Source organism: Scleropages formosus, chromosome 13, assembly GCF_900964775.1.
Source record: "Scleropages formosus chromosome 13, fSclFor1.1, whole genome shotgun sequence".
In the NCBI taxonomy this organism is placed as follows: domain Eukaryota; kingdom Metazoa; phylum Chordata; class Actinopteri; order Osteoglossiformes; family Osteoglossidae; genus Scleropages; species Scleropages formosus.
Genome location: NC_041818.1, coordinates 18,901,545 through 18,922,563, shown reverse-complemented (window position 1 = coordinate 18,922,563; position 21,019 = coordinate 18,901,545). Strand labels below are relative to the sequence as shown.

General features: G+C 54.5%; 1 protein-coding gene across 1 annotated transcript in view; it reads right to left on the bottom strand.

Annotated features, from left to right (window-relative positions):
* tenm2a (teneurin transmembrane protein 2a) overlaps positions 1-21,019 on the bottom strand; it is a 212,948-nt gene continuing 191,929 nt past the window's right edge. Inside the window, 21 exon segments of the mRNA XM_029257160.1 lie at positions 1-1,572; positions 1,757-1,887; positions 3,062-4,679; positions 4,866-5,162; positions 5,519-5,754; positions 6,780-6,955; positions 8,874-9,763; positions 10,643-10,797; positions 12,958-13,070; positions 13,072-13,220; positions 13,824-13,895; positions 13,897-14,069; positions 15,333-15,476; positions 16,513-16,526; positions 16,580-16,809; positions 16,811-16,834; positions 16,992-17,253; positions 17,513-17,632; positions 18,069-18,087; positions 18,090-18,278; positions 18,885-19,031. Of these exon segments, the coding sequence (XP_029112993.1) occupies positions 835-1,572; positions 1,757-1,887; positions 3,062-4,679; positions 4,866-5,162; positions 5,519-5,754; positions 6,780-6,955; positions 8,874-9,763; positions 10,643-10,797; positions 12,958-13,070; positions 13,072-13,220; positions 13,824-13,895; positions 13,897-14,069; positions 15,333-15,476; positions 16,513-16,526; positions 16,580-16,809; positions 16,811-16,834; positions 16,992-17,253; positions 17,513-17,632; positions 18,069-18,087; positions 18,090-18,278; positions 18,885-19,031 (5,897 nt within the window). The 3' untranslated portion in view covers positions 1-834.

Here is a 21,019-nt window from a genome sequence, read left to right as displayed (position 1 = left end):
GACCAGTTTATTCTATGAGTGTTTTTTTTTTTCTGATCGTTTTGTACAGAAGTGCCTGTGAACATCTTACAACTCTACTGCGACTGGAACATACAAAACTACGCATCTAAAGTACACCCTGAACATCAGTGTTGTTGACAATGTCATTTTTCTCATTTCTTTAAACAAAACAATGTATGACATTATTTACCGCAAATATAGCCATCGTTTTTAAAATTTTTTGTTTACTTTTTAAAAACGCTCTCAATTTCATTTTCTTTGACCGAAATTGCACGTAGGCCGCTGTTCTCAGAGCCTGTCGCACCGGCTCCCGTTCGCTCCCGTCGGACGTGATGCCTGAGACTGTGTGTGTGTGGGTGCGTGTGTGTGTTCATTAGTGCGTCGTTTGTTTGCCTTTCCTTCGTAGCAACCTGGAGTCTCTGACTGCTTTCCTACTTTGCGCCAGCCTGGCCTCCGGCCGCCCGCAGGTCCCGTGCTCATAGGTCCTGGAACATCCCGCCACCTGCCTGTGACGTACTCTGACTACCCAACCCAAAAAATATGGGTGAAAATAATCTTTTTTAAAAAGGGGGATGCTTTTATTGAAGCAACAACAATTTCCTCTTTGTTTTTGAAGTCTGTTCTTCAAGTTCCAGCTGTGAAAAGGTCTCAGTTTTCATTTTTTGCCTATGGCAGTTACTTTTTAAATGGATTTTTCTTTTAAAGTTTTAAACGTCCCTGCAGTGTTCCATGTGATGTCCCATTTGTGGTTTTATTCTCCGTAGGAGAGGGGGACACAGAGGAGAGGGGCCGAGGGGGCGGGACAGGAGAGAGTCCTCGAGCCACTCTGGTCTGTTACCTCCTGCCCATCTCGTTCTGTCGCAGGAACTGGATGTTGGTGCTGCTGTCTGCTAGCTCTGGGTACTGCTCAACGGGCAACACGTAGTACCCGTCGTAGCCCTGCACCTTCCCCGTGGAGAGCAGCTGCTGCCGCTCGCCGTCCGTCCACTGGCGGCCGCCCTCCTTCCCGTCCCGCGCCCGCTGCTGCTCTCGCGCCCACGCACCCCACAGCGCCCTCTGGCGGGCCTGCTCCAGCACCCGCGTGCGTTCCTCGTCCGCAACGTCCGCAGCCGGCCCGTAGCGCACGCTCAGCAGGAGGGAGCCTGCGCGGAACTCCACGGTGGCGCCGCGCCGCGATCGCCCGCTCACCGTCACGTTGACGCCGCTCTCCAGCATCTTGCGCCCGTTGCTCACCCCCAGCACCATCAGGTCGCTGTCCGGGGAGCCCACCTTGGTGAAGAAGTGGCAGTCGCGGCCATCCTGCGTGTAGTGCGCTCCCTCCAGGTACTCGGCGTTGTTGAGCACCAGCGCCACTTTGCGGCTGTCCTCGCTGGCCATGCTGGAGACGCCGGTCACCACGCGTCCATCCTTCACGGCCAGCATCACTCCCCTCCCGATGATGGGGGCGTTGGTTCCGAACCAGCGGCCTGGCTTGTCCCGCTTGGCCCGGCGCCCCTTCTTCAGCAGCCGCCCCTCCAGGGCCATGAAGGCCTGGTTGTGCCTCTCTGCCGTCTGCTGAACTCCGGTGATCAGCTGCAAGGAGACAACAAAAGGTCGGGTACTAGGATCCTATAGGGATTATGAAGGTCGCATTAATGTCCATCTCTTTCAGCGGGGTATGCAGTTGCTGCGGCTGCTCCGCATTTACACCGGTGTGGAGGCACAGCACGGCTTCCGAGGCCTGCTTTGTTGCCGTAGCGACGTGAGGCACGCTCACCTGTCCGTTCTCGCACTCCTGGCTGGCGAGCAGCTCATACGGCGGGTCCACAAAGTACACGGTGTGTTTGGGGAATCCGGGGATGATGTTGCTGAGCTGGAAGCCAAACATCACCAGCCAGCTCTTCACGTCTGGGGATACAACAGAGCAGAATATTTGTCAGACGACATTTCGGTCAGCCCTCCATCACGCTCTGAAGACGGCTGGAGGCCGCAGAACAAAAAGAGGCCTTCGGAACTGATCCAGAAGATGTCGGGACTGAGGGAATACGACCCAGGACAGCCGATTTAATTCCAATATATACAAGAAAGCACAGAAAGCAGTTAAATTGCCTCTGGCATTTAACTGCCTTTTTTTTTTTTTTTACAGCAACTTCAGGACAACGCTGCCTGCTTCTGCCATTTTAAAACAATAAAGAACCGCTCACTTCAGACTGTATGTGGAATTCTGAGATTATTCCCTCTAGATTAAAACAAAGGTTTCAGAAATGCTGCACATGAGCCTAATACAAGGCCGTCAAGCACAAAACAATTGAAGATAAACACGTGGTTTGCTGTAATTAATCGTTCTTATATGAGACTCCAGCTGAAACGTGAAAGATACTGAAAAAATGCGAGCGAGACTCCGACGTAAGAGCATTCTTTACTAAAAGGGCATTCAGCGTTGCTCCCAGGGGTTGCTGTGTGCGCGCCCGTTCTGTACTCCGTGTGTTGTGTTCTGGCCACGGAATGTGAACCGAATCATTGCTCAGACTACAGTGACCCAACATGTTCGCGAAGCTGTGTGTGTGTGTGTGTGCGCGAACATGTGTGTTGAACAAATGTTCAACCGTTTTGATCATCACTGAAATATGACCAAAACCAGATAACTCAAATAAGGCCCAGTTCTGATTTATCAATCCCTTATTGACTTAACTGCTGCAACCTGTGGTCCATCACGCACAGCAGATGGTTTCAACAACTGTTTGTGCGAAATTATCTATTCTTTGTTTCAAGCTCTGTAGTTATTTCAAGAGTAATAACTGAAAAGTTCAGCCGGAACCCAAACTCAGAATGAGGCCCGAAACCCAGGAGTAGTTCAAGGGTTAGTGAGTCTATTCAGGTTCTAACGTATCTGTGTGGTGGGCTGGGAGCTTCAGAAACACCACTGCGTTTCAGTGGTGTTTTTTTTTCCTCCGAAGACAGCAGCGAGGGCTTAGTGTAAAGCAGCTATTTCCGGTCGAGTGTTTCGAGTAGACGATGTAGACAATGCGAAATGCGAGTCCCCGGAGGAGACCCGCTGCACCACCCAGTTCACTCCTCATACCTGTGACGTAGTTCTTGATGTCCAGCATATCACTAAGTGGATTGTTGTTCTTGAACACATACAGGTTGAAGGGCGCTGGATCCTTGCCAATCTTCTGCCAGAGCGTGTAGTCAGGTGCGGTCCACCGGCCCGCCAGCACATCATAGTCCCGCTGGGTGAAGTGGACCAGCTTTGTAAGGGGGTCATAGAGCCCCCCATGGAAGCCCACCACCAGCTGGAACTCGGGGTTAGAGTCGTGGTAGATCTCGCCGTACGCCGTGTACTGCAGCTGCTTGATCATCTGCCCGTTGCTGCTGAAGACAGCTAGCGGCGTGCCTGTGTTATCCGAGGCAATGTAGTACTCCTCCCCGCTGCTCACCTCCATGGCGAAGAGGTGGCCCTGCAGGTCATAATAGAGTGAGGTGATCTCCGAACTGGAGTGGTTGAACACGTGTGTGACGCGGGCTGGGTTGTTCAGGTCGGCGTAGAAGAACTGCAGGTGCTGGCCTAAGCTAGACTTGCTGGAGACGCGTCGGCCCAGCCCGTCGTAGCGGTACTGCACGCTCCAGCCCCCGGGGGCCCGACTGTAGGCCCTCATCAGCAGCCCTTTGGAGTTGTAGTCAAAGACGTCAGAGCCACGCTGACTGAGGAACCCGTCCTCGTCAAGGCGATACTGCACGTCGCCCAGACGGGTGATGCGGTCGCGTAGGTCATAGCGTAAGGGCAGCAGGCGGGCACTGTTGCCAGGGTTCAGCAGGTGCAGGTTGCCATTCAGGTCGTAGCTATAGCGCCACGTGGACCAGTCGTTCACCTTGACGCCACTGAGCTGCCCATCGCCATCGTACTCATAGCGGTACTGTGTGGTGTTAGCATACGGCCCGATCTTCAGCTCCCTTTTGATGACGCGTCCCATGCTGTCGTACTGCACGGTCATCCAGTACATGAGGGAGCGGAAGATCTCGTACTGCACCTCTTTGATGCGGCCGTGCGTGTCGAAGTGTTTGCTGAGCGTCATGACGGCTGTGGTGATGATCTGATTGATGTCGTAATAGATGACGCCAAACTTGCCAAAGTGCTCAATTTTGCCAGAGATCTCATCGTAGCGGTAGAGATCGACGGGTAGCGGCGTCTCGCTGATGACGGGTTTCATGCTGGCGATCCGGAAGCTGTTGTCATGGTAGGTGTAGTCGAAACGAGCGTTGACCATGCCTTCCTCAGAGAAGCGGTAGATCTGTTTGTCGATCAGCGGTCCCATTTTGCGGTAGCGAATGGTGCAGGAGAAGCCACCGCTCTGCAGGTTGACCATCTTGAGAACACCAGCAGTCTCGTCGTAGCCGAAGGTCACTGCCGTGCTGTCGTATAGGACTTCTGACAGCTTTGCCAACTTGCCATATTTGTAAAGGACCCGTCGACCGGTGCCTAGGAAGAAGGCGGCCTGAGGGCGGCCGTCCTCGCTGAAGTCATGGATGATGGAGGCGTTGCTCTCGGGAGGGTTGTACGTGTTACGGATGTATCCGATGGACACGTGGGTAGCCATGGTGTGTCGTGCGACGCTGGGCATGGTGACGGCGGTGACACGTCCAGAGGCATCATACTCAAAGATATATTGTCTTTGACTCTGCAGAAGCAGGACCATGGACTGTAGACAGAAGAACACAAATGACCTTCAACGTTGTGATGCTCTTTGTCGTCCTATATGTTGTGAAACATGATCATCGACCATATTTAGAGCACTCGCTAATACATAACACTGATGATCATCATTACATGATAGCGTACGTCAGGCACTCTGAACCATGCAGTCACCAAGCTTTGGGCGACTTACTTTGTCCAAGTAGCTGTAGCTCCAGACCTTTCCATCGACAAAGGAACGGGACAGAATGCGCCCAAAAGGGTCAAACTCGGTCCTTTCGCTCATGCTGCCCCGTTGCAGACCCACCAACTGGCCTGTGGTTGAGTACGACACGTTGACCACAGCCAAACTGCTGCTGGGTAGCCACATGGCAGGCCGGCCCTGCGCGTCATACATGATGCGCAGTGTGAATTTGCGGTGGTCGTCGTAGATTTTCTCTGTGCGAGTGTTCCGGTCGAAGTCGATCGAGAGGAGGTTCCTACCGTGAGCCTGCAACATCATGTGAGAGAACGTGTAGTTCATAAACGCATCAACGTCTGAATCCTTCCTTGACCTTGGGTTCAAGGGGAAACGCGAAACGAAATACACATATGCACGCACACACACACGATGTCTAGAACCGCTTGTCCCATTTCGGGTCGCGGGGAGCCGGAGCCTAACCCGGCAACACGGCGCAAGGCTGGAGGGGGAGGGGACGCACCCAGGACGGGACGCCAGTCCGCCGCAAGGCACCCCAAGCGGGACTCGAACTGCAGACCCGCCGCACAGCAGGCCCCGGCCGAACCCGCCGCGCCAACGTGCACCCCATCGGAAAGAAACTGGAAATGATAATCGTTCCTGCTCACCCTTAGTTTCCTCCCAAAGACAGTGACCCTGCCCTTGGTCTGCTCTTTACGCAGCCGCCACTCGATGGAGTTGAGGCCATTGTCCGTGGGCAGGGAGATGTTGCGGCGCCCGATGGTGGGGCTGACGGAACCGACCAGAATGTGGGGCTCCGTATGGAAGCTGATTCCCATTCCGTTGGCGTACATCACCCTGAGGGTACCATTGTTGCAGAGCTGATAGCTGTTCCTCACTTGGTCTGTGGGGAGCGATGGGGAGAGGGGAACAGCTATGAAGGAAGGTACACGGAACAACTGGTCATTGCTTCATTTTTAAAGTCGAGGCACAAAAATCAATGCCTCATCTCGGGGTGCCCTGGGCGAGGTGGCCGCGGATTTGTCTTTAGCTGAGGCTCACGGCTCCTCTGAGGGCTCGACGCAGGAGCGGAGCGCCAGACGCGAGCGCTTCCCTCTCGGCGGAAACTAAGTACAAAATTCCTTTCGCTTCATCTGCAGCCGGTAACAAGATCACGTATGCCGCATTTGAAAGAAATTCCTCATAAGCCGGAATCTTCCGGAAAGCAAATTTGCAGCGAAAACTGTAGGCACATTTCAGCCACAATGACCAGGGAGAGTGCTTTCTCACACCGCTTAAATAGCGGGTTTAAGAGGATGTCTGCGCTGAGGAGCTTTAACTGAATTGTTCTTGCGCAGCGCACGGGAGGAACTCTGAAAGCTCTTAAGAACAGATTTATTTCACAGAGGGCCTCGCAGCCCTGCGGAATTAGATCAAAATGGTGAGGTTTAAGGTAGCCAAATAGCTGTTCCCCTTTACTAGCCCCCAGGGAAGAATTTCATATAAATCTCAAAACTTTTTACTCTCCTGGCTCCAGCGAGTCTCCGACACACGGAACTTTGAATTTATTTCTCTGCCGAGCTCCCCGGTGGGTCATCTGGGCGGGGGAACCCGATCACTCTTCCGCTCCTCTCCCTCCCCTGAACAAGCAGAATAAGCTGTGGGATCAGGGGCCTCTGCAGCTTTGCAGAGACACAGATTAGGATTTACTGAATCACGGGTAATGAATTTCGCTCTGACGGCATCCATCACAGACGTGCGGCGAACTCGAGTGTCTCGCAGAGGGGGCTTGGGATGATTCGGGCCGAACGCGCGCGCGCACGCACGCGGGGAGAGCGAGCCCCCGTGCGACCGTGTGCGAGGGTCACTCTACCTACTTGAGCCGTAGAGCATTAGCCACTTTGGGGCTGCAGGCACCGCGAAGCCCACCTTGGACCACGGTGTAGGAAGCTTCCACGGACGACAAGTTTGTGATGACGGTCACGTCGTCGTCTCTGTTGGAGCTCTCGATGTCCACGTTAATGGAGCGCTCGATCTCTCGGTGTAGGCTGGTCACCATGCCTGTGGGGTAGGTGACGTTGGTCAGGCGGCCCTCGCTGTCGTACCTGCGGGACACACGCACACGAGAGGGGTCTCTTACTGGAGGTGACCCTCTTGCGCTGCAGACCTTCGGAGGGCTTCGTGCCGCTGAGCCTCAACCTCGGGGCCCAGTTCGCACACTAAGAGCACGCGTTTATTTATCCGGTGTGTCTTTAGGACTTCTAAGGATCACCGGAAGAGATGATAACTGAAAAACAACTGAAGTCCATCCAAAGTGCCCTTTCCAGGATAAATAACTATTATTATGTCAATTAGCCGATGCTTTTCCTATTTCTACAGCTTTACACACTTATCCCTCACTTAATGGGGTTAATTTGCTTGGAGAAATTACCCTGTTTGGTGAATTCTCTTTGTGAGCGGGTCAAATTCGCCTCATTCTTAGGGAAAAAATAACTGGTTCCTGCATGAAAAATGTGTCACAAAAACCAAAAGGAAAGGTATTTTTATGTATGGCAATGACAAATCCAAATATATTTAATAATATTTCAAACAAAAAGCATTATTTCAAGCCTCTGTTTTAAAGTCTTACTTTCATTCATTGATCTAGTATGAATAAGCGATTGTCCAGCGCACAGTCACGTGGTCCGGGTCCAGCCGGCACTGCACGGTACATTGGACAGAGACACTGTAATAAACTGGCTCACCGATTTTTATGATACAGAGACGTAAAATTCCCAAGATCGCTGTCTGTGTCACTCTGCAAAACGTGAACACTGTGCTGTTAGAGGGCAGCGATTCGAAGCCCACCTCCGGCTGTAGTACCCTTGATCAAGGTACGACCTGGACTGATAGAGTAAAAATGAACGAGCTGTTAAATATTTGCAAGTGGCTTAACACCCGAAGTTCTTTTCCAGAAAGGCATCGGCTAAATAAATAAACAAAATAACATAAATCTGTTGTTTCAGCTGCGATATTAGATTGACGTTAACCCATGTGTGTGATTGAGACTCGATTCTTTTCTCCCATGCTGTCTTGCAGTGATCATAATAATTTGGTTTCTAGACATAATTAAATTATTTATTGGATTTTGTAATTTCCTTAAATGTTCCCATGAGTGTTTATTCCAAGTTGAATTTGTTGCGGTTGTATCGAATGACTTCTTTGAACCTGGGGATGGGGGATGAATTGCACTGTCCGCACTCACTTTTGTGGGGTTGAAGACACGACTGCACGGTCGAAAAGTTTGCTGCGTCTTTTTCGGGATCATGCAGAGCACATTTATGGAAGCTCAGTGAACACATAATGAGCAGAAATGCTGCTTTACGGAAAAAGGGGTACACGTGTCCACAGGGCGTTGCAGTGATTTTTCATTGCACGAGACCCCGCTATGTGAGGGAAGAGTGTATTTCGCTGCGGTTACAGTGTTTTAATTAACGTCCGTGTCTGCGCCACGCTCTCTGCTGCCCCCGCTGGCAGACGAACCTCAACGGCGGTGGCGGTAAAGTGAACGGCCACTAGATGGCGGTAGTAGGCTGTTACTGCAGTGCTGAAGCTAACAGAAAATCGCTCCAGCTCAACAAGGATGCAGTCCGACAGTAGGAGTGTGGATGATAATTCAGCACCGCCTGCATCACTCCCCCTCTTGGTGTCGCTCCTCACTGCCTACGGGCCACTTGATTTGCTCGAGGCACCACTTGGCCTCCAGTTATTGAAAAAGAGAACTTCAGTCGGGGATCTTTCCTCAATATTCACACGCAAACACACACACACACAATACCATACCGCAATAATCTCACCTGAACACCAAGGGGAAGAGTTTCCACGAGAGGCTCAGAGAAAACAAACTGGACAAAGGAGACTGCAGACTGCTGTGTGTGTGTGTGTGTGTGTGTGTGTGTGTGTGTGTGTGTGTGTGTGTGTGTGTGTGTATAACTTCCCCATGTAGACAAACATATGGCTGAAAAACGTCATACACGAACTTACTCATAGAAGATGGTCCAGCCTGTCTCGTCAGCTTTGGTGGCCAACAGGCCCGTGTTCCCGGTGTAGCCCAGCAGCGCCACTTCTTGGTTGAGCGCGGAGACGGAGCGCAGGCTTCCAGATGGGTCCAGGCCCAGCGTCACCACCTGGTTCTCGGGGAGCAGGACGAGCCGCAGCAGCCCACTGCCCCCCTGTCCCACACCTTCCCTCCGAACGCGCATCGTGTTATTACAGTTGTCCACGACAGCAGAAAGCTCCCTGTCCGGCCCGTACGAGAAGTTGTAAAGGGGCTCCCCGGTGACCAGGCTCAGCGTCTGGATGTGAAGTCCTTCTTCGCTGAAGATGTAGAGCTCCTGCTCCTGGGGAGAGGCCACCTCGTAGTGGCCCGTGGCCGTGGGGCCCGGCCGGTTACCGCGCACCGCCCGGATGCGGATGTTGTTGAGGTCGGCGATGAAGAGCGTGCCGTCGGGCGACACGGCCAGCGAGGCGGGCGAGTTGAGGCTGGCGTCCGTGGCGTAGCCCTCGTCGCCCGCAAAGCAGTTGCAGTTGACGTCGTTCTTGCAGTCGCACTCGGAGGCAGCGCCGGCCAGCAGGGAGATCTCGCCGCTGGTGCTCACCTGGCGCACGCGGTTGATCTTCTTCTCATCTGTCTCCGCGATGTAGAGGATGCCGGTGTGCGAGATGGCGATGGCGGTGGCGCTCTCCAGCGCCGAGTGGATGGCCAGCTTGCTGAGGGAGTAGTCGATGCCGGGCACCTGGCAGTGCATGGGCCGCCCCGCGATGATGCTCACTTGGTGATTCTCAGTGATGCGCAGGATGACGTTGTTCTCCAGCACGTAGAGTGAGTTGTCCATGGGGTTCACGGCGAGGTCGGTCGGCCATTCGAGACGAACCTGGAAACACGACATCAAGCATCACCTCACCTTTCACGTTGGTAATCTTTCCCAGCTGACGGCAGGACTGTGAAAAATTGCTCAAATTACTAAACGGGAACCGGGAGGACAAATCTTGGGAAATTGTGCCCAGTTCGGCAGGTGCCAGCTGCGATTTTTGCACGGCTGTCCGCGATGCCCCTGCCCGTACCGGGGGAAACAGTGGGCAGCGGAAATTCACTCCTACGATTCACACCTGCTTGGCGAAGACATTTTCACACCCTGAGTCACACAGCGCCATGCGGGAGACCGAGAGCCCATTAAGTTAGTGCAGAGACCTCCAACTGCAGACAACCAGAACTCTCAGACTGAAAGCTGCAAGCACCTGGGGGGGGGGCGCTCTGGACCTTATTTGCAGACCTCAGAGAAGCAGTAACTGGCTTCACTGCTTTAGAACTCCCAGTCAGCTGTGGCCTTCACCCACACGGGGACCGTGGTCAGCACTGTATTACTCACACTGTGCATGGCAGGGTGAGTCTGTTCGTGAATGTCACTCACTCATCCATCCATCCATCATCAGCAACCACTTGTCCAACACAGGGTCACTGTGGTCTTACAGGGATATCACTCACTCACACACACACACACACACACACACACACACACACACACACAAAAAAGGCAATTTAGAGTCACACAAACTTCACGCAACCAGAGCAGGTTCAAAGGTTCAGGCCTGAACAAACACCCCTCGAACCGCGAGGGACCACAGCAAACCTCTGCACCACAATCAACACTTCACGCGAGTGTCTCTCTGAAACCGATGCCTTCCATTCCTGACGGCATCGTTCGACACCGTGCGGCGGGCAGCGGACTTCCCAGCGTGCCGTGGGACCCCACCTGGCTGACGTCCATGCTGGTGTCACAGCTGAGCGGTCGCACGGCAGTGAGGTCGTTGGCTCCCAGCAGTGTGGAGATGATGCCGTTCTGGTCAACCTTACGGATCATGGTGGCATCCACAAAGTACATGAGGCCGTTCTTGTCCACCGCGATGCCTGGAAAGAGAGCAGCTGCCAGTTAACATGCAAGCCTCTAAAATGGGCAAAAGTTGCTTCATTCCATTCTTTAGCTGGCTTGATTCCCACAGATTCCCAGGTTCAGTCTCCTGGGCGCCACCTCTGCGCAGTGGCATCAGCTGGACGTCAGGGTCTCGGTGCTGCTGTCTTGGTGTCCATCACCGGCCCAAGCTTGTCCTTCTCCCATCTCCCCGTCCCTCAATCATTCAGTTCGGCTTACGGAAGTTCTGCTTCGCTTCACAGGATCCTGCGGGGGGCGCCCCGTGCAGCTCGCTCAACGAAAGTTGGCTGACTCGCGTCTGACTTTGTAAACTCGTCAGGAACTTTGGAGTGGATCCGTCCTTTGGTCTGACACCCCGGTGCCTCGTCGTCAGGGAGAAGCGCCTTGTCGGAGATAATAAATGTGATGATGTGACATCTTGACAGTTTGGTGTCAGAACAGGAGCCATTTTTCCAGGCCATGACTTGATCAGCTGGCTAATTATTCTCCCCCCACCACCCCCAGTTCTGTCCTGCTTTAGTTCCGGCGTTCGCTTCTCTTTACATCGCCTGTTTGTTTAAGGATAACAAGGGAAAAATGAAAGTCGTCGACGGGTAAAATGAACCTCGTTCCGGTTCGAGAGGAGTCTTTACGCTAGCCACCGAAAGTGGCGAATGGCGCTGCGGAGGGCAGCTACGGCAACGCCGCGTTCCGGCGCGACCTCCTGCCGAGCGCCGGTGCTAGACAGGCTGCCGCTCCGGTTAACTGGGCCACAGCACCTGTGGACGGCGGCGTGTCTTACTTACAGTCTCTTCCCGAAGAAGGAGAGAAGGAACAAAGAAAACTTGACACCAGAGACACGGATTCCCCACAGTCAGCCAGCAAATTAATTAAGAGCTCAAGGGTTCGATGTTCTCTTTGATTGCGCGGGCCGCCTCTCCACGGCCCTCGGTACGATTCGGCACGGGAATCCAGGTGTTACCCGCGTAACGGAGAAGCGCCAGCCGAGGTGGGCCTCCGAATATAATAGAGCCACCGTACGCAGGTAATTCATGCCCGAAAAACCCTTTGCAAGGTGGATTCTCATAAACTGAAGATGCGCTTACCATTAGCTTCTATGGCAAACTTTTTTCTGAGCCCTAAAATTGACAGTCGTTTATGTGAAAACATCACCAGATCCCATTAAAAAGGGCTCAACTGCTTCAGTAACAAACATTTGTTATGAAAACCCAACACAATAAGGCAGGTTCCCTCCATTAATTGCTCCGCAGTGCTGCACGGCCGTCTACCCGCGCTCATCCAGCCCGATCGCACTACGTGCCACGAACGTAACGAATCAAACACATAGGATCGAAACGCATATACACGCACGTGAAATTAGTGTGCGTGCGTTCACTTGCCCTTCGACGCAGGAAGCAGAAGGGAGCCGTACAGGCAAAGGAAACCAATGAAAACGCCGCGACCGAATCCACACAGACCAAAGGAGCGGACGTCATTTGGACAGTCCCAGCGTGTCCACGAGTTCCGAGATCATAGCGAACAAGGGGTCATGGAGGTTGGGGACTTAATGCAGCACGAGCCACACTGCAGCTGAAAAGAAGCGCTGGTAGGACGTGTAGCGTAGCGCTTGGACTGCCGTCCGCGGACCCACGGGTCACAGGTTTTGAATCCCCCTCGAGCAAGACGCTTGCCCTAAATCGCTCCGGTGGATGAAGGGGATAAATAATTGTTATCGCTTTGCGAAAAATGTGAGCCAAATGAATAAATGTAAGAAGAGTGAACGGCGACCCCGGTGTCACGCAGCTCGGCTGTCGGGAGGGGAGCAAAATCAGTTTCTGTCCAAATGCCGTGTGTCTCATAAGCGGGAGTGTGAAACGCAACCAGAAAAGGTGCATCTCAGGGTACGACTGTACTACCCTTCTCTGCGCCTCCGTGCTCGCCTGCGCTGATCGGGGCTTCAGAATCGAAGGAAAGAGAGATACGAGATGCACGTAGCTGGAAAAAGTGAGGCCTGCCCTACGGCCCGTGACCTCTGAGGAGCGGCAGCGCGCCTCCACGCCATGCCGGAGGTGAGCGTAAGAGACAGACCGCGGCGAAACGCTCCGATTTAGCCCCGCCCGCAACGCCCACCCGGCCCTTCCTCCTTCGGCGACACTCACCCTTCGGACTCATGAGGGTGGCCTCCACGGCCTTGCCGCCGTCGCCGCAGCGCTCGTCGAAGGGCAGGCACTGCTCCCCCGTCCCCGCCACCACCTCGGCATTGTCGAGAGCAGCGGCCGCCGGTCAGCGAGCGCACGCGGTAGATCCGCCGCGAGTTGGTGTCGGAGATGTAGAGGGCCCCAGACACCGGGTCCACCGCCAGGAAGTACTTATGTGTGGGGTTGTTGCTGCGAGGCACACACCGCAATTCCCGTTTAACAGGCTATTGTTCCGCTGTCAGGCAGACGCATTTACCACATTCTCCGGCGTGGTGAGTCAGACGACACGCCGCGGGAAAGCTCAGGCCCCCGACGGATAAAACGAAACGTTTTTGTCTTCCATTACAGCGGAATAACAAATGGGAGAGGTGGAAAGCGGCGAGCGCAAATACGACACCATCCAATTTTGACGAGAGCGTTACGGAACGTGTCGCAGGCAGGGAGGAGGAGGCAGAGCGTGGCGTCGGGTGCGTTTCTTACCTGTGCCCTGAAGTCTTTGTTCTTCAAAGGGGGAGAAGAGGGGAAATAAAACAAGAGTCAGTAAATGAGGGAGAGGCAGGCAGACAACTAGAGACTGACAGACATCCCTGACAATTTGCTGGAGCAACAGTACGATCGGGGGGGGGGGGTTTGGGACATACTGACGGGAAGGAACCGGGAAGTCGGCCGACGGACTTGGCGGCAAACTCAAACACGCAGAGCACCGTCCGGCCCCCCCCAGAGCCACGGTGCCAAGGGCGTCACGGTTTTGGCACTCGATTTTAGCAGCTACTCTCATTCGTTCTTTACGCGCCTCTTCCTCCCCAGGCCCCCGGCTGACCTGAGGCTCCAGGGATGCTGGTGGTGTTCAGGAGGGGTACACCCTGCGCAACGAAGTTCAGGTCACCCACGTAGAGGCTTGCCGTCGATGCCCGCTGCCAGGGCGACGGGCGCCAGCAGCTTGTTCCCGTCCGCTAGGCCGTTGCAGCTCGGGCAGGAGATGCTGCGCCGGCGCCCATTACCCATGATGCTCGTGATGACCGGGGGCTGCTGGGACATGAAGAGGTTCTCCCCGCTGCCCTTATGCAGGATTCCTTAAACAAGAAGAACAGAATGTTTCAGAATGACTTCCACGGGCGCGGTAAACGACGCTTGCCATTTCCACCATTAAACGCTGTTCCTACATCTACCTGATTAGCACACCTTTTGATCTCGAGCAATTTACATATCTTGTCATTTTTACTCATTTCCCTATTTATAATTATTTCTTGAAATAATCTTCCTCAGAGGCAAATCACGCCCTGCTTGCTTTGATCACAAGTGCAGTTTTATAACCAGCTCCCCACCTGCTGCTCTGTGGAACAGCAGAGTGACTGACACACACACACACACACACACACACACACACACACACAGGGCATGTGTGCGTTTTAGTTTCTGATGTTCGACACTTAGTCCTTCGCACTCAGCATCACTCATACGGTTACTGTCTGGAAGCCCGAATGCTGTCACGCGGCCTGCGATGACATGACCGGAGGGGCCCGGATGGGAAGTGGATCGAGTGCTGCCAGCTCACCGAGTTCAGGGGAAACACAGACGTGGGGCTGGAAGGAACCTGCGGATCAGAACCGTCCCGCGCGTCCAGACGGGAGCCCGGCGGCCGGTTCAGCCCGCGGACACGGAGTCGCGCCAGCAGGAAGAGGCGGGAGGGGGTCTCGCTCCGAGCCGCGGAGGTGCACTGCTGCGATTCGAGGGAGCTCGGGCCACGGCCGCATAGCGACGCCGCTGACGGTCACTCTCCGTGCTCAAAGACGCCCCGCAAAGGCCATCTGATCTGCGAGCGTCTGCCGGTTTGAAAGCTCGCTCTGTCCTCCGACCGCCTCCCTGACACTAATGAGCGGGGACGGTGGCATAGGACAGCGGGCAGCGCGGCGGTTAAGGACACAGATCTGCTCGTTCCATTTCTGATTCCTGCCGTTAAGCCCACGAGTAGGGGGTTTCACCTGAATTGCATCAGTAAGATTCACAATTCTCCGTAAAGTTGCTTGGATAAAACCACCAAGCGGACAGTGTAATAAGAGGAGTCCAATTTATTCATTTAGCCGACACTTTTCTCTAAAGCTCCTTACGATGTTAAGGTTAAAATTATTACAAATGTCATTATTTACACCGCTAGGTGACTTTTACTGGAGCAATTTAGGGTAAATACCACGTGCAGGGGTACTCCGGCTGGAGATGGGATTCAAACCCGCAACCCGTGGGTCCAAAGGTAGACGCTCTAACCACGACGCTACCAGCCATCCTTACGTAACAGTGATGATTGTACCGGTTAGCACGCTGGGGATTCAACTACGTACCGCTGCGGACGTTGAGGGCGTGGTGTTTGTCCAGGGACCAGCCCCCCAGGTTGGAGGGGTCCAGTTCATAGCCCTGCAGCACCGCCGTCCTCTTCTCCCACAGGATGAGGGTGGGACACGTCTCGTACTCGTAGCCCACAGACACTGTGAGCACAGGGTGGGACGGAGAGAGGAGCCGGGTCATTGACCTTGCGCGCGCACAGACACACACACAGAGCAAGACGTTTAAAGCTCACGGTCTGTCCGGTGTTTTGGCACAAATGTGCCGTTACCCTGGTGCTGCTGCATCAGGAACGATCGGCAACACCGTCATTCCGACACCGGCGTCGTCTGCTGTCGTGCTCGAGCTCAGAATATTTTAAACGCGCGTGAAAATATCAGCGGTTCGGTCTAAGAGTGCGGCGCCACAAAGCCGTTTTGTTCATGTCCGACCGACACTCGGAACATGACGACCGCTCGCTCCCACGCCGCTACGTGCCGTACGAGTTTAAACGGCTCGAGGGAAAGGGGAGGAAAACGCACGTGAACAGGCACGCGTGCGCACGGTCGTCTTCGTAATTACAGAGCACCTTAAGCGGGACGGAGGCCTCGGCCCACCGTTGGAGCGACTCCGCAATGTTAGCGCTGCGCGGTCAGCCGGGCCAACGGTGCGCTGTCGGGCACCTGTCCAGGACGAGGAGCGCTGTCACATTTCCATGCGCAAGGAGCCATCATTACCATAAATACATATTTAAAAGGGGAGCGGGGGGTAGCGCTGACAAGACATTGCACACGCGCACGGACCACTTCCTTTAGCCACGATTCACCTCAGGCGCCCCTCCGCCCACCTGACGCGACCGGAGAGCCAGCCCTCTTCCGCCGCGCCGCTGACAGGACCCGCGGGGTCCGAACCCCCTTCCCCCCGAACACCTGGGTCCCGTTCCGTCCCGTCCGACAGGGTCGCGGCTGATTCCGGCCGACAGCCGGCGAACGCCACATGTGACAAAACGTGCGAGCGCGCCAACTACGACAGACAGAGACGTTACGACCTCGCCGTTTTAAACCTCGCTATTCTCAGAGTTCCTTAGACAAACTTTTGCTTCTGGAAACGCCTTGTCACCGGGGTCATGAAGCTTGGAGAACTGGTATAACTCCGCTTATCGCACACCACCCCGGCGGATGATTTTTTTGGTCATTTTGCCAAGAGAAACCGTGCTTCCTGCGCGGCGCCTCGTCCGCCTCGAGGTCACTCAACCGACAGCCTCGACAGGCCGTACACCCTCTGGCCGTAGGCGTCCGCCTTGTCCCAGATGAAGGTGTAGGCCAGGTTGGGTGACGAGTGGAACCACTTCTGGAAGAGGTGTCCCTCGACGGCCACCATGAGGTGCACCTTGATGAGGCTCAGCGGCACCAGTGCCTGGGTCATGGTGATCTTCAACAGCGACTTGTACCCCGGTGCACGTGAGCTCAGGTAGCTGAGCTTCAGACTGGTGCCTGGGGATCTCCACCTGCTCATGGAGCACCTGCAGGGCACAGGGGTTGTGAGACACAGGCGCTCCCCGTGTCGATGCGCCACGGATGTAGAAAGCACGTGAAGAATGACGGCTGAGGGTGAGTGAGACACTGTGCGGTACGAGGGGAGGGAAGTGAAGCTCCTGACCCCTGACCCTGTCCCCGTACCTGAGTCTCGGGGATGATGGGCTTCTCCCCGGGCCTGGAGCTGTAGAAGGAGGAGAGAGGTGAGGCCACCACCACGGGGTCAGGGCGGGCGAAGCCGCTCAGGTCGCATCCCGGGATGGTGTTCTCCTCCGTCTTCAGCACCAGCGTGTCCATGGCATAGAAGCTGTTCCAGGGCAGCCAGACGGTGCGCTCCTGGCTCAGGAAGGGAGCGCGCTCGAAGTGCAGCGTCAGGGAGGCCCCGCCGTTCGCTATCAGATCAAACCTGCAAGGTCACAGGTCAGAGGTCACAGGACAAGGCAGAGAGACAGACATTTGATGTGACACATTCATAAAGTGCAGTATGCTAATAATGAGTTACTGTATATTTAAATTATGTACAAAGGTCGCGATACATTGTTTTTCTATTCTGACAGTTCTTTAAAAAAAAAAAAAAAGTGAGAAAATCAATAATTGTGTTGCGGAAGCTGAAAATCAAGAGGAGAATCTCTTGATAGGGTCTCACGAGCCTCGGGTGCACTTACGTTCCATCCTGGCGCGTCAGGGTGTAGCCGTACTGTGGGTGCTTCACAAAGGACACATTGACCCCGACCAGAGGGGTCCCATCGGTAGTCAAAACCTGCCCTCGAATCAGAGATGCCAGACTGCAGAGATAAAACAGAAACCGCAGCTGATCGATCGATCGCTCCGTCCCTCAAACGGATCTTAATGGCACGACAAAGGGCGTCTTTAGTCTCGACTGCACGGCGCGTGGAACAACCAGGTTCACACTCCGCGAGAGACCCATTCCAACCGGCCAGCTCATCTTACTGTGCTACCTAAAAGGAGGAAGGTCATATTTACGGTGCACTCATCACCAGAGGTGTCCAGCAGTCGTCGTCTGAGCAGAAATAGCGGTCACTGTAACACCATCGACTCTGATCACGTGACTCGTCTGCTGATCGTGGGACACAAAAGTCACTCTCAGGAAACCACATCTTGTGTCCATCTCTTGCACTCAGTTCAAAGGCAGTTTTTCACGATGATGCGGGCCCCGTTCTTTTTACCGTGTTCTGCTGCGTAGCAAATGCGAGAGCGTACCTGGCGTTGAAGGGGTTCTCGGCGGAATGATATGGGTGCTGTCCCTGCCCACGAGCATCTTGACCCTCTCGTAGAAGGACCTCACTTTCTGGACGGACGCATGGCCCTGCTGGATGATCTGCAGCGGGTCCCGGGATCCGCGGCACAGCGGGTTGTTCTGACAGGGGCTCTGGATGCAGCAATCTGGGTCCATGCAGTCTGTTAGTCCGTCTGCAGGGGGCGCCGCAGAGACAGCGGTTCGTCACGCGCGCGCGCGCTTCGAGCGTCAGAAGAACCCAAGCGATGACAGATTTACGACCGGCAGGTTGCGGGTTCATGTCATACCGGATCTCGCCGCGAAAGGTGCTCAACCCGAATTCCATCGGCAAGTAATCGGCCGTATTAAAATCTAAGATGAATAATGCAACGCACAACAACAATTAAGCATGAAATACGCTGAAGTTTATTTTCGGTTTGATCTATGGCGCTCCCGGTTAAATTAACACGGAGCAAATTTTCGGCCGCAAATGAGGAACAAGGGAGAGCCGGAATAATTCATATCCCGGCGCAAATGGGAGATGGAGACGGAGGCACTCTGACAGATTAAAGTCAGTGGAATTTATAGCTGTGCGGGCCAGGTCGTTTGGCACCAGGTTGCTCTCCATTACTCTCACAACCTGTGACAGCGCCAGGAGCCCTGGGCAATGTCAGTCAATCGTCTCCCCTCTCCGCGCTCCCCTCTCTGACATGCTTTCTCTTCCGGCCTGTCGCCACGCACAGGGATTTCCAACCGGAGCAACGGCATCCTATTCAAAGGTACCCCTCCCTCCCTCCCACCTCCTTCGTTGTCCTTGTTGTCTGCGCAGGAGGTCTCCATGGCAACGCTGCAGCCGGAGCCCCGCCAGCCAGTCTGGCACTCGCAGTGCCAGCTGTTCTGACCCAGAGTGCACTGGCCGTTCCCGTTGCACAGGTTCGGGCATCCGTCTGCCGAAAGACAGGGGGACAGGGACAGAGAGAGAGCGAGAGAGAGAGAGAGAGAGAGAAAGAGAGAGAGAGAGGGCAGAGGGGAGGGATGGGAGGAGAGGTGTGAACGGGAAAGACGGAGAAGAAAGAGGGGGAAAGAAGAGGTGGGGCAAGAGCATCAGGCTGACGTTCCTCCTCATGTGAAGAAGCAGACAGAGAAGAGCAGATGGACGCGGGACCTGCAGGTGACCGCAGGTGACCGCAGCTCCGCAGCGAAGCGGGGACCACACCCGGCGCGCATCCAAAAGCAGTCCCTCGGCAACACGAGACCATCTCACGCTCTCTTCCGCAAAATCGAGGCGAGGCTCTAGATCACAGCACCGACTGCCCTCCGCCTCCGAGGTGACGGCAGCTAACGCGAAGCGTGTTCGTGCGCACCCGGAGACCTCCCGGCAGCGCAGGCGCCTTAAAGGTTCGGGTTAAGGCTGCGCCCACAGTCGACTGCGAAAGCTGTAGAAGGCGCGACGCGACGGCTTTCATTTACACGTGTCGTACGACGTTTCCTGTGGCGGGAGCCGCTCAAAATGTCCGCACCACAGGCGGTAAATAGATTTCTCTATTCATTCAAAACAAGGAATATTTGATAAGAGCACATATAGAAGCTCCCAGATGGTTAATTTGGTGGCTGATTTGATTCTGATGGCCTGAGCATAATGTTCTCTCATGTGAGAATATGATTAGAGCGTCGAGAGACTTGAGATGCGATTAGGAAGCTCTGAGAAAAGGCAGAGCTGGGGGTGTCGGTGGAGGGTGGGGTCCGCAAGGCTCATGCCTCCATCCGATCTGATCTGGTCTCATCTGATCTAGCGCTGCTAGTTCAAGGCCTTTCCTCTTAGCAATTCGTTTCGCTAAACGTTTGAGAACAAAATTAAGACAAAGCGTTTTTTTCAGTCTTCTATTAGGCAAAAAATGACTCGGTGGCTCAAAGAAAAAAACAATCAGTTCATCACAATTCATAATTGCTTGTCCAGGGCAGGGTCGCAGTGGTCTGGAGCCTATTTTGGAAGCACAGGGCGTGAGGCAGGGTACGCACCGGATGAGACGCCAATCCATCACAGGTGAAAGACATGCACACACATCCATCCATCCATCCATCCATCCATCCATCCATCCATCCATCCATCCACACCCACACAACTAAAGGTGACTTAGAGCTACCGGCTGCCCCGAGAGATGACTCTCTGCGCTGAGGAAACCCAGCCGAACACGAGGGAACACCAAGACCGTGCACAGATTGAGCCGCGTTTGAACCGACATCCGAACCCCCCGTCCCCAGCAGCCGGGGGGCGGAACCGCTGCACCGCTGTGCCGTCGGCAAAAGTCGCAGCAGCACCGTCGCTCTCTCCGGCTCGCCGCGAATGGAGTTCAGGCGTTAAAGTCCCTATTCTCCTGTGCGCTTTTCCTTTAAACACCGCGGCTCAAAGGTCAGTACTCTTACAGCTCTCATCAGGCGAAAGAATGAGCGCGGCGAGTCGCTCCGCCACCCAGAGCGCGTCGGGCTTGTTAGCGACGCCGTTGTTTTCGGGTAACAACGGTGACGGGCGCCGCCGTGGGGTCTATTCCCGGCAGCACTCCTACGAAGAGCGAGCAAATGCCGTGCCCCCCCCGGCCCGCGGGCCTCTCCCCGGAGAGCGGCATCTTTAATTAATCCAATCTTTATTGTCTGGGGACTTTTGAATGTCACATTAACCGGCGAGCCTGCATAGATTTTCACACAGTATTGAGCAAAGAGAAAAAGGCAGTTAGCAATGATTGCCCGTTAAATGGAGTTGCCATTTTAAGGAGCCGAGTACTTATGAAGTACTCGGACAGCAAAATCCATAGCGGGCATCGATCGCCTCTGTCAGGGCGGGGTCCCGAAAACCCCTCTTTTAATGCAAAAGGCGAGTCGATTTTCTCCATACTAACTGGAATAAAGTGGGATTTCAGAAACTATTAAATCAGCTCTC